The sequence below is a fragment of the Falco punctatus genome (genome assembly GCF_963210335.1).
Source record: "Falco punctatus genome assembly, chromosome: 2".
Lineage (NCBI taxonomy): Eukaryota > Metazoa > Chordata > Aves > Falconiformes > Falconidae > Falco > Falco punctatus.
In genome coordinates, this window is record NC_137581.1 from 121,026,209 (window position 1) to 121,039,589 (window position 13,381).

A 13,381-nucleotide genomic window follows, 5' to 3' on the forward strand; every position below is an offset into this window, starting at 1 on the left:
CTTTGTGGCTATGCAGACAAGTTTTAATCACATAACTAATATATGTTAATACTATCCATTCTCTCTTTTTTCCAGCCATATCTAGTGAATTTGTGTTTCTTGAACTGTCCCAACCACTCACAGAACAGGAAGAAGACAGACTGACTGAGTTGATTACAGATGTGAGCAAAAAGAACAGAGCTCCGGATCTCCCTGAAATTTTGTCTCTGAAGCAAGCATTACCCTTATTTAAGGACCTTTCTCCTGAAGAGAGTTCTTTTATGAGTTACAATAAGTATCTACTAAAGCAATGTATGTCAAAAGAGAATACCTCAGATGCTCGTGAGCCTGCAGTTCAGGTTAGTGTATAGCTGTTGCTTGATTCATCACCACCTGTCAGCATTCACACATTGTAGTAAATTTCAGGTCAGCTGTCCTTCTTAATCCATAGCTTAAAAAAAAAATAGTTTGTAATTTCTCTCACACTGGGGCAAGATTGACCGTAAACTAGATCGTGTCCATGGAGGGATAGTGTATAGATCTCATCAGTAGGTGGCAAATACTGAAGCTTTAGGTTGACTCACAGTTGCGTATGCCTAGAACCACATGGATTCCTGTCCCTGTGGTGTCTCCAGGGCAGCAAGTTGGGAGTTAATCAAGTAATGAGTGATGGAGCCATTTTTCAGTTGAGCTGGAAGTGAGGGGCTGCAGCAAGAGAGGAACTGTGTATCATTCCAGACACCTTTAGACATATTTGTGAGGCCTCCACAGCTTGAAATGTTAAATGATTCCTAAGGCAGCTGGGGAGATGGGGCTGTGCGAGTTAATGTGTTACTGCACCTCCCTCTGAGGAGTAAATGTCTCAACCCAACCCTTCATCATTGTCACTTCAGAAATTACATGTGTGTGTTCCTGTCAGTAGAAAGCACAGATTGATCTGGCTGTGAAACTGGGAACTTAAAAATTGAGCCAACCAGTTCAAATCTATATAATTTTTAGGCAAATTGTTAAGAGCTAGATTTTTCAAACCTTCCAAGCATACACAGCTCCTAGTAAGACAGTCTAATACTTGACTCCACCAACTGGTCCTGTTTCTTCTCCCAAACCAATTCTGCATCAGTTGGCTGAATAATGCTTAAACAGTTTAAGAGAGAGTTTATGAGCAGATGAAGGCCTGTCATCATTTTAAAAGGGACATAACTTTTTTTATTGTCTGCACAGTGGCATGTTTGCCTAAGTACTTGATGTTTATACTTGTGCCCTCCAGCAAGATTCCTCTTCAGTGACACAGGGTACCCCTGTGGGCTTCAGGCTTGGGTTTTGTGTGTTCTCTTTCACATACCAAGCTGTATAATGCTTTTTACTATTAATATTGTTTCGATTTTTTCTGGTAGGGATCAAAACGAGAAGTGGCCAGGCCCAGTTATGCCCTTGCGAGTAAGCAGAGTAGTGGTTGCTATTCTATCTCTTTGTCCTCTGCACTGAATGAAGAATGGAAAGAAGTAAGAGAAGCTGGAGCAGTTAAAAAGTAAGTATATTTCATATAAATGAGAAGGTGAAAATAAAACAAATTGAATAAATTGCTGGAATAAAAGCCCTGACTTAACTACCACTCTCTAGTTGATTTGAAAGTGTTGGGTGAAAGATGCTCTAGTAATCTAAAATATCACCAAGTATGAATGTAGTTTTTCCTTTTTCCATCCTAATAGTTAACAGGCAAAATGGATGTGTTACAGGATGACAGAAAATCTCACAGATTAGAGAATTTCTGTGAACTGTGACTACAAGATCGTGTCACGGATTCATCAGTGGGAGGGTAGGGACCTCACGGCATCTGAGTGTCCATCTAGGTCCGTATCAGAGCAAAAGTATTGCTAGCTTAAGATGAGCCTTTTATTTTTTATATTTTTTTATCTAAGCAATGTTTTCTCTTACTGTTCTGCCACACTCAATCTGTTTGTAACTCGTTTGTCATACAATTTGCTAGTTAGTACAGGAGCTTGGTTTAACAAAAGACATTAGAAAACAAGAACACACAAACGTGTAATGCAGTAAGGTACTCGGGGAGCACTGACATGCCTCAGTTCTGTCTGTGCTGGCCTGTTAGTCCTCATACCCCTAGTATGGCAAGCATTTGTGAAGTAATTTGCTCTTAGGAGCTCTTGCCTTTTGTTGTCACTGTTTTTACTGACAGTATAGCAGTTGGCTGTGTTTCTGCAACAGCAAAAATGCTTATTTCATAGTTCCAGTTAAGTAACATGGTTGTTAATCTAGAGCTTTTAAAATACATTTTAAATACTAACGTTAGAGGTAACTCAGGCAGTTTCAAACCACTTAGAGTACATATGCTGCATGGTGTGTAAGTAAAACCAAACTTCCTGCTTAGAAATGTGGGAGTCCTTATTGGCGTCTTAATGAATAGGAAATCACTGTTCATTCATACCATTTGAGAATATGTTCCCTAGTATTTCTTCCCATTTTATATAGCCATTTGTCAATTACTTTTATCAAAAATAGAAAACCAAGATGAAGGTACAAAATAATCTCCTTTTCAAAAGTTTTTCTTAAAATTGCGGTGTGCGTTGGGGTGCATATTTGTTTTGTAACACTTAACTGTTGGAGGAAGAAATGGTAAAGGACTTTTGAGTTAGTCAACAGGTTTGAGAACTACCACTTCTAACAGGTTTTTCTAGAAAATGTTCAACATGTGGAACGGCCATGCTAAGAAGAATGTAATGTAAAACACAGTTTGTCAATGTTACGTGATTTGTTTTTTCTAGTTTAATTGTTTATCCACCTCCACCTGCAAAAGGAGGACTGGGAGTCACAAGGGAAGACCTAGAGTGCTTAGAATATGGCAAGTTTCTCAATGATGTCATCATTGATTTCTATCTTAAGTAAGTAAACACAACCTTAATTGTACCCCTCTTTGTAGGACTTGATCTGGACTTGAGTGTTACTGTAAATGTTGGTTGCTAAATAGGATACAACAGTTTCAGAAGTAACAATGTGATGAATTTATAAGTTGGACTGTTTTTTAAAGCTTTTGTGTGTTCTCAGCAGTTTCATTTGTTTCAGTATCATTATTCTTGTCCCTCTAAAGGGCTGTGATATAATCCAGACAGAGTAGCTGCGGGAAAAAAGCTTCTTGGTGACCTCACAGAACAGAAAGTGCTGAGCAGGTTTAAGCAGCAGTTGAACAAAGTAGAGGGTCTGTACTAGCAGTTTATTTACTAAGTTTCCGTGAAGTGGAGCATCCTCTGCTATTCTGTGCAAGAGTTGAGGAGTTCTTCAGATGCACAGCTGCTGCAGAAAGGAACAGAGCAAATACTTCTTGAGGAAGTTGTGCTTGGCTTACCTGCTTCATGCCATACTGCTAAAAGTTGCTTGTGAAAGGAAGTTTTCCAGAACCCGCATTGTGGGCCACCATTTCCTAAAGCTGAGGTTTATTTTCCCTGTGCTGAGTTAAACCTAAGCAGAATTCTGGCTCCTTTTGAAGGTTGTTTGCAATCATGTCATTTTGCTTGGCATCCAGCATGACTGCAGTAACAGTGAGCAATAGGAAGTCAGTTAAAACTTCTTGTCTAGAAGAGTGGGAAGGGAAATGTGTACCAACCAATGTTTCAATGTGGATTTACAGTAAAGCCCCGTATATTTTGCTCTGAACTAGAAACAAATCATGCAGTGTGGTCCTCTCAATAGCTGTAGCTTCATCTTGCCAGAAAAGGAAGATTTGAATAATGGAATTTAATGCAATCATTGCAGAAACCCTTCTGCTTTTTAAATTTGTTAGACTTCCCACATTCTCAGTTTTCGTTGTGTTGCAAGCTATATCATGTATTGCCCAAGTCATGGGATGAAGCTGGAGGCACATTGTGTAGGATGTCTGCAGTGAAAGCTTTGGCCTTCTAGGATGGTAGAGGAAACACTCAAGCTCAAGCTGATGTTTATAGCCAAAGGATCAACAGTAAAATCATACGGAATGAGTGTTTGTAGAATATTTGTCTTATACAGGTTATGTATGTGACGGTTAAGTAGACGGGACAACTTATAGTACTGAGCTGTTCTATGCTTTTTGTATACACAGGAGTATAACACTCCATAGGTTTATACGTGGCTACGTTTTCAAGCCTGTCTTAATTGCAAGGACTAGAAACCTAGCTCTAAAAACAAATTCAGAAGCATAAATACTAGAGCACAAATCTGAGATAAAAAATAACTGCATTCTTAGTAGTTGCTTGGCTGTTACATACTCTGATGATGTCCACCCATGTGCATATTGAAAATAGAGAGAAAAGTTTGGCATGATTAGCGTCTGTGAAGGCAAGTGATAGCAAGTGTAATGTGAGTATTCTAAGTCATTAAAACAATTGTCCTTTTTTCTAAGTAACGGTACTTTCTAGAAAAGGAATTTTAAAATTTTCTTCTTTTTTCTTTTGTAGATACCTTTTGTTGGAGAAGGTGCCAAAACATATTGCTGACCGTACACACATTTTTAGTAGTTTCTTCTATAAGTGCCTGACCAGAACAGAAAAAAACTCTGAGGGAGATCTCAAAGTTTCGTAAGTTCATTTTGGATGGCATTATGACTGGAAATAAGCTATCTATTTATGCCACCTGGAAGTTCCACAGATCATTTTCTAATTTGCACGTAAAATAGTAATCAGTGTTCTCCAAGGGATTAGTGGATAAATGTGGTAACTCAAAATTTAAGCATACTGTTTTTTCATTGAAATCTACATGTGATTCATACTGAATGTGAGTGAAAATGTTACCATCTTTCTCCAACTTGACCTGAGTCTTTACTTAAGACAATTATTTATGTATTTTGATCTTTTAATCGTGAACTCAGAGTTTTGCAAGGTATGCATCATTTTAAGAAATTGCACTTCCAAAAATATTTTTAGATTTACCACATATTTCATTTTGCATATTGGTAATAAATTAATTGTCCAAATTTGTAGTAAGAAAATTTTCTCACACACACACAAGTTTACATGTTTGTGTTTTAACATTTGAGCACACTGGAATTGGAGTGTTTCACAAAAAGGTATCATTAACAGCTCAAGAGCACTGTATCACCTTGTGTTTCCAGCGAAGGCCCTCTAAAGGGTAGGGCCACGCCCAGCACACTTTCTGTTCCTTCTCAACACTGATGTTTGAGAGCAGAGCTTGCCCTGCCACTTCACTTACAGTGATGATCTGCTGGCAACTTTCATTCTGTTTTCAGTATTCAGATGATAGAAGTTTTTTTTGTGTTTCTCTTTGAAGTTACGTATTAAATCCTCAGGTTTTTCATTCTATTGGCAAAAGAGGCCACCTGCACAGAGGTGTGCCATCTTGCTTGTGTTACAGTCTCTGCTGGGCAAAAGCTACGTAAAAAACCCTGCAACTTCTGTAATATTCTCAGAGATGTCTCAAAAATTCAAGGAATTGTGCTTGAGAGGGTGTCTTCCATTATTTTACTGTCTTCTGACCCTGATAATTCTGAGATGGAGACATAATTGTCCATGTTAAAAATGCTGTTGTGCCTTGATCTGATTCCTCTTACAAGGCTGGACTGTCAGTAACCTTCTTGAGGAACTGGAATGACACTCAGTTCACCATATTTCAAGGACTGTAGCTGCTCTGGATCAGGAGATACCTTTGGAAATTCTGGTTTTTTGTTTGGGCTTAGATACTTACCTGGTGATTACAGGTGGTTTGGGTTTTGTTTTTTTGTTTCTGTTGGGCTTTTTTTGATAAATGGACAGTGGAAAATTGGGCTCTATACCGTTGTAAATGAAATCAATCTCAATTGATGTGACAACTTAAAGATGCTTTGCTTTCCTTTCTTCACACTGCTTAGGCAATAGATTGAGAAAGCTGCTTCTGTAGGTGTTTTCCAAGGGTGCAAACATATATTCTTCCCAGTCTTCCAGAGTTACGTAGCAGAAGTTTGCAGCAGGTCTTCACTTAACGTTGGCCCATGCAGAGTCCCACAGCAGCCTGTTTTTCCATTCTGCACTCATTTTCTTCATTTTCTCCCCTATGTCCTATGCTGAAGTTATGTTTCTTAATCGCAGATCAGGCTGGAATCAGAATGGTAATAAAGGTGTCTCCTGAGTAGAGTGAACTTTGCTTTCAGATCAAATTGGAACAGTTCTGGGAACTGTTGGCTTCTGTTTCAAGTTATGCAAACTAAGAAAGCTGGAAATCTGAATTTCTGAAATTTTTCTTACTCATTTAGTATCCTGTCCTCATGCTTTATGTCTGTAGGACTGAAAATGAAATGTCCTCCAGCATTTAAAGCTCAGAGCTGGAAGGAATCTGTTTCCGTTCTGGCTTTGCTACAGATGTGTTGCAAGACATGTAGCTTTTTCCTTCAGAAGATAAGGTTATTTAGACAGGCCTTCAAATGTGTTGTGAAGTTTAATTCACGGATGTGTATAAATTGATATAGATCTGTTTTTACATTGGCTTGTGTTTAGATGAGATTTTTGCATTTAGTGTAGTAAATAATAATTACTGGACAAATAACTGCAAGAAATCCTTTCAAATGCATTGATGATTTTTTTTCCAGAAGGGTTTAAGACAGTTCAGAAATGGTTTCTAAGTCACTTAGGCTTAATGGTGTGCTGATTTGTTTTTTCTCTGTTGGGGAAATTTCAAGAGGAAATGAAAAACCCATTGAGGGATTTGGAAGATGTAGGAGTTCTAATCCCTATACATTCCTTTAATAAAAAAGAACAAACCTAAACTACAATTGTCATTTGGTTTCTTCAGGGTGGCACAGAGAAGACACAGAAGAGTAAGAACATGGACTCGTCATATAAACATCTTCAGTAAAGATTATATCTTTGTGCCTGTGAATGAGGAGTAAGTCTATTTTTTTTTTAGACACCTTTTCTGTTATTTAAAGACTTAAATGTTTGAATGTTGTGGTGATAAAAAGATGTATGGCTGTAAGCTTGGATCACTGGAAATTAACACATTAGATTCTGAAGAAGTAACAGGTGTGGGATGAGTAATTTTGAATTCTCTTCAAAAATTAAACTTTTTATTTGGTTGTCTTTAGTAAACTTTGTGTCTTTTTTGGGGGTTTTTTTTGGTTTTTTGTTTTACTGAAAATTGCTTTTATGTGTTTTTCAAAATAATTTGTGTGTCATCATGATAATTCCTCTGCACTTAAGTAATATTTCTATAAAGAAATCACAGCAACTTACAGCGTTAATGGATCAGGGGTAGTACTTCCATGGTCTGTGCCTTGGCCCTGTTGGATGACTGACCTGCACATGGAAACTCCAGTAAAACGGAATAGGCATTGGGAGTTACGTATGCAAAACAGCTGCAGAAATTGATGAGGCTAGAGGCATGCTGTACCTTCAGCTATATTCAAAACTGGGATCACCAGCACAGATAATTTTATTTTTCCTGCTGCCTTTTTTTTTTTTTTTTTTATGGTGTGGAATGGGTGGCGAGACACTGATGAATTGCTGAAGTGGGTTGGTTGGGTTTTTTGAAAGAAATTCATGCTTATTTTCACTGTTATGCCACCATGCAAAGTAAAATGCAAAGTGAGAGGATTAGTACGAGATGCCATGAAGGAACATGGCAGCGATGGTTGTGTGTCACAGAACAGTTATCCATGAGCTGTCGATGTTATAAAACTTTTCATAGCCTTTATTCAGAACGAAATGTTATACAGTTTTGACGTTTTTTCCCCCCGCTCTCCCCACTGCTGGGCAGGTCTCATTGGTACATTGCAGTTATCTGTTTTCCTTGGTTAGAAGAAGCTGTGTATGAGGACTGTCCCCATCAGAATTCATTGCATCGCCAGCCTCAACAGTCTCTGCTTTTGTCAGAGAGTGAGAACCCTACAACTGGCTCAGTGTTGGCCTTTACTGGTAACTGCAAGGATGAAGAAGAAATGGATGCTAACAGAAGTTTCTTCTCAAAAGGTAGGTAATCTAGAAGAAAATCATGTCAAGCCATATACAGTTCTAATAGTGTTTTAATCCTTGAAGGAGGGATAGGATGTCTTAAAAAGTATCTTTCACATCAAGACGGATGCAATACATTTTTGTATTACCATGCGTAGCAAGGACTTGACTTCTTGTTGTCTGCAACTCTGGAAAATACTGGAAGAAACATGTAAAATGAGTGGCTTAGATCCCATCATGAGTGGAAATTTCTTAGATTTTAGTAAGAATTTTACCAGGAAGGCAGGCCCTCAGTAACTGCTATTTGAACATTGAGAAGGGAAGCAAAATTGGTTTGTACTTTGCTGTTGTATTTTGAATATTAATAATGAATTTGAAAATTAAGATGTTTCAGTTAGGAAGTATTTAAGACTTTTTAATTTGTTCTGTTGCACTAGGTGGCAGTGAAATCGCTGCTTCTGCTTCAGTCCTGGATTCAGGTATTTCTAGAGTAAGTGCCTTTTTGTATTGACAGTGGGAATGAGTAATTTTGCATCATCTTTTTTGCAGCAGCTGTCGATGTTTGTGTGGCCTTCATAATGTGCAAAGCACTTTGAATTAGCCTGAAGTCCTCCTTAGCCTGCTTATGTTGCCTATGCTATGCTTTCATATGCTTTTAAAAATTATTTATCAGGTTCTCTGTTTCTGAAAAAGGAGCCTCTTTGGCTTTTAAATCTATGAAGACATCAGAGTTTATAATTGCTGTAATTTTTTTAAGGTTATTTTTATTTTCTATTCTCTTAGATCTCCCTAAGTAATTCCAAAAGGCAGATTTGTAAAAGGTATGTTTCTGGTTTCATACATTATCATTAAATTATATGAAGAAATTCTGCAGTAATTGTTATTTGTCATAAAGCTACAGCTGTAGGGACTTGTCAATTTCTTTTTCCACGCTTGTTCAGATTGGTGGTCTTGTTAAGCTCTATTCAAAGAAAATATTTGCTTTGGTAGTGTTGATAATGGAAGACTACAGTGATTTGTTTGTTTTTGTTGTGTACAGGCCTTGTATACTCATCTTAGATTCTTTGAAAGCTGGTTCTGTGCAGAAAACAGTTCAGGTTTTGAGAGAGTAAGTAACTACATTTTTTATTTATTAACGAGAGATGCTGCTGGTCTTATTTCTATGTTCAAAATACTTTATTAAGGTGTACATTTCTAATGCTAAAGGAAAATTCATAAAGGCTTACTACAAAGAAAATTGTAATAGCAGTACCAAGGCTTGTGTGAAAAGCCTGTCTTTGCTCTGCAGCCCAGATATAATGCAAAAATTGTGAAGTGGACAGGTTTTTTTGAAATTGAAAAAAAATAATAAAACTTAAAAGTGGTGGGGGGGGTGGTTTTGGTTTTTTTTGTTTTTTTTTCTTTAATCCCCTCCAGTTCAATAATGGAAGGTGTTTTTAAGGGGAGAAAACCATATTCTTTAAAATTAGTAGTTTGAAATGTAAATGATTTATTTTCCAGAGGGCTGATAATCATTATTTTGATGGAGCTTATGGAATTACAGCATTAAAGCCACTCCCACCTATCTGCAAAAAACCAGAAACTAGACTGAAGCTGCCTAAAAGCTTGATGTGTCAGTATAGTTGTATTGGAATGGTATTATTTGTTTTGGAAAGTGAGAGTAAAAACACATTCTTTTATGTGAAAAGTGTGTAAGTATTGGAAGAACTTCTTCAGACTTCCAGTACTTTTACACACTCCTGATGACTTTTAACACCTATCAAGACCTTTTTTAGAAGTTGCTAATATTAAATATTTGAAGCTAAATAGAATTGTTTTTTGTTTTCTGTTGTATTCACTTAACTGAAAAGACCAAAAATACCTAAACCAAATAGTACCTCAGTCTTGTAAAAGTAAATCTTTCAAAATTACGATGTCAGGGTTAGATGAGGATCAGAAATTTTTATGAAAACATCTTTTCTCTAGATAGTGCTCTGTGCTTTGAGCTACTCTTGGGGTTGAAATTCCAGAGAGGGTGGTTTCCTGGAGTTCAGAAAGATGTCGTGAAAAGTCTGAAAACAAAGAGGTGATTTATGGAGTTGTGAGATCAGGAAAGTTTGGGAAGCAGGCCTCTTATTCCTTCAATTTGCAGTCACACCCTGAAAGCAGAAGTTTAAGGAAACTGATGCAGGGCTTCTGTAACCTCTAATTTCCTCGAGTTGATTTTTGTGGTGTTTTGGGCAGTGATCAGCTGCAAAAAATTATGAAGTGTACAATCACAGGTTCTTGCAGTTTCTAAGGAATGTGCTTCACTGAAGTTTCTTCATCTTTGAATTGGTTTATGTTTGCCTTCTTTTCACAGTTGCTATTTTCCCCAAAAGCTATTTTGAGAGTTTGATATGTATTTTTATTCTCAGAACTGCAAGGACTTGGGGCTTTTGGAAATCAAACACAAGGTCTGAGTTAATGTATACATTTTTTTATTCCCTAAAGTCAGACCTTAGATTTTCACAAGCCCTGAGCCTTTGTAACTCTGACTAAAATCAGCAGAGAAGTATAGGTAAGTGTTGCCTTTGAAAATCACACCCATCTGCTTTCCATACCCTCTTCCAAATTTGCGGCCAGCCTAGAGTGTGAGGTCAGTGAGTTGCTACTGAAGCACAAGAACAATAGAAAAACCTGATAACAGATAAGTCCTAATCAGTAACAAAGTGGTCGCTTAAGGTTTTTAGCAAGTTTTTATATACTTTATACACTAGTAGGTTTGCAAGGGTTGTATTGGTGCAATTGTAACTTTGTTTGTAAGGTGAATTCTAAGGTCTCTTTAATGGTTTGCTTAGGTTAAAAAAACACTGCTGGCCTTCTAGGATGAACCCAGGAAAAATCTGTATGGTAACCAGGAAAGATTACTTGAGTTCTTCCTTTAATTAAGGTCTAAAAATGTCCTGTTACCCTAATAGCTTTAGGAAACTCAATGCAAACAACTGTTTTCATATAACTTAATGCATCTTTCTGTTTTGTATATTGCATATTATGTGGTAGAGAATTATCTGCATGATAGAATATTGGACAGTGGAATTTGTGTTTTCTTGTATGAGTTTCTATGACAGGTTCTGTGAAGGAAATTGTTTAAAGCTGTTATAGCTTTTTGGCCAGCTCCAGAACAATATTGAGTAGTATCCCAAAATGCATTGAGCTTGGGAGTTGTTTCTTAAGTATTTAATCTGTTTGCTTTCTTTTGTAGGTACCTTGAAGTGGAATGGGAAGCTAAACGAAAAACGCAGCGAGAATTCAATAAATCAACAATGATGGACCTCTGTCCCAGAGTACCTAAACAAGATAACAGCAGTGATTGTGGGGTCTATTTGCTGCAATATGTGGAAAGCTTCCTCCAGGTACAAATGGAAATTACCTTTCCCTTTCTCCAAAATTACCTTAAACCCCAAAAAACTCTTTTTGAGGGAAATAGCCAGACACACAATGCTGTGATGCTCAGCCTCAAAAGTTTCAAAGCCATTTTGAGGAAGAGGAGCTAAACCCCATACTTCTAGTGGCCCAGGGTCTTTGTATCTGCAGCACAGTTTCTCATCTGTGTATGTTGGCAAACATTTCTGACGTTATAGTTTAATGTTGCTTGACTGTGTAATCTTTGAATGGTTGTGGCAATCAGAAGACAACTGGAGGAAAGCAAGTGTCACTCCTGTCTTCAGAAAAGTCAGGAAGGAGGACTGGGGAGTGACAGGCTGGTCATCCTCACCCTGATCCTTGGGAATGAGATGAAGCAACTAACCCTGGAAACTGTTTCCAGATATGTGAAGGACAAGAAAGGGATTGAGAGCAGTCAGCACGGATTTACAAAGGCAGGGGGAATCTTGCTTGACCAACCTGATAACCTTCTATGATGAAATGACTGGCGTGGTAGATGAGGGAAGAGCAGTGGATATTGCCTACCTGGGCTTCAGTGACACCTTTGACGCTGCCTTCCGTAAGATCTTCATAGAGAAGCTTGATGGATTATGGGCTGGATGAGTAGATAGTGAGTTGGATTGAAAACTGGCTAACTGGATGGCTCCCGAGAGGGTGGTGATCAGTGGCAGGCAATCTAGTTGAAGACCAATAACTAGCAGTGTACCCCAAGAGTGAATACTGGGTCCAGTCCTGTTTAACATCTTTATTAATGATCTGGGTGTTGGGGCAGAGTACACCCTCAGCAAGTTCACAGCTGACACAAAACTGGGAGGGAATGGCTGACAACGCCAGAGGGCTGTGCTGCCATTTAGAAGAATCCCAGGGTGCTGGAGAATGGGCTGACAGGAACCTCATAAAGTCCAACAAGAAGTGTAGAGTCTTGCACCCAGGGAATAACCACCTTGGGCACCAATATTTGCAGGGGGTCACCCAGCTGGAAGGAAGCTCTGCTGGAAAGGACCTAAGGAATTCTGATGGACACCAAGCTGAACCCGTGCCAGCAGTGTGTCCTTGTGGCAAAGAAGGCTAGCAGTATCTTGGTCTACGTTAAGAGGAATGTTGCCAGCAGTTTGAGGGAGGTGATCCCCTCTCCTCGGTGCTCTGTCCAGTTTTGCTCTCCCCAGTATGAGAGAGGCCTGTGCTATTGGAGCAGGTCAGGAAAGGGTCACAAAGATGATTAAGGTACTGGAGCTCCTCTTCTATGAGGAAAGGTTGAGAGAGCTTGGACTCTGAGAGAAGGCTTAGGGGGGGATCTTGTCTCTGTGTTCAAATACCTGAAGGGACAGTGCAAAATGGACAGAGTCCTCTCTTTTCAGCGGTGCCCAGTGACAGGACAAGAGGCGAAGGCTGCTAACTGAAACACAGGAGGTTCCCTCTGTACATAAGGAAGTGCTTTTTGTTGTCGTGGTTTGTTTTTTTTTTTTACTGTGAGAGTGACCAAATGCTGGTACACTTGGCCCAGAGAGGTTGTGGACTGTCCCTCCTTGGAGATCTTCAAAAGCTGTCTGGACATGGTCCTGACAACCAGCTCTAGGTGGCCCTGCCTGAGCAGGGGGATTGGAACCGATGACCCCCAGAAGGTCATTTGTGATTCTGTGATGGGTGGGTTGAGTTCTTGTGTAGGTGGAAAATGAAATTCTTTACTAATGCTTTTGAACTGCCCATTCCCTAACTGGGGTGATGTTCTGCTTGCAGAAGCAAGGCCAGGACAAGGTGGTTGTCCTGTAATATATGTTACCATATATTCAAAGGAAGGAGAAGGTGAAATATAAGCATGGCAAAAGAATGAAGAGGGAAAGAGGAAAAAAAGACTTTGGCAAATCAGATGTGGTGTTGTGGTCTTACTGCGAAAGCTGCTAGCATCTCTCAGCCATTTCAATTTACGGTTGTCTTTTGTTCTGAATTCTCCCCTTCTCATGTCCTGCTAAAACTGTTTAGCAGTGTCCTTGCTGCTTTGTCGTCTTCTATCAGACCGACGAGCTCATGACAGAAGAACGTGTGCCTGAGGCAGCAAAGCCTCAGCAGGCTTAACT

General features: G+C 38.9%; 1 protein-coding gene across 11 annotated transcripts in view; it reads left to right on the forward strand.

Annotated features, from left to right (window-relative positions):
• The window catches only part of SENP7 (SUMO specific peptidase 7), a 44,913-nt gene that overhangs the window by 28,877 nt on the left and 2,655 nt on the right, over positions 1-13,381 (forward strand). For 10 of the 11 annotated variants that reach the window (XM_080374640.1, XM_080374634.1, XM_080374638.1 and 7 more), the window contains 10 exons: positions 76-338; positions 1,374-1,507; positions 2,760-2,876; positions 4,422-4,541; positions 6,745-6,837; positions 7,708-7,919; positions 8,339-8,391; positions 8,685-8,722; positions 8,941-9,009; positions 11,125-11,275. In XM_080374640.1, coding sequence (XP_080230766.1) covers positions 76-338; positions 1,374-1,507; positions 2,760-2,876; positions 4,422-4,541; positions 6,745-6,837; positions 7,708-7,919; positions 8,339-8,391; positions 8,685-8,722; positions 8,941-9,009; positions 11,125-11,275 — 1,250 coding nt within the window. Of the gene's footprint in view, positions 1-75; positions 339-1,373; positions 1,508-2,759; positions 2,877-4,421; positions 4,542-6,744; positions 6,838-7,707; positions 7,920-8,338; positions 8,392-8,684; positions 8,723-8,940; positions 9,010-11,124; positions 11,276-13,381 lie in introns of those variants that run through there. The other variant, XM_080374641.1, reaches the window with a different exon arrangement.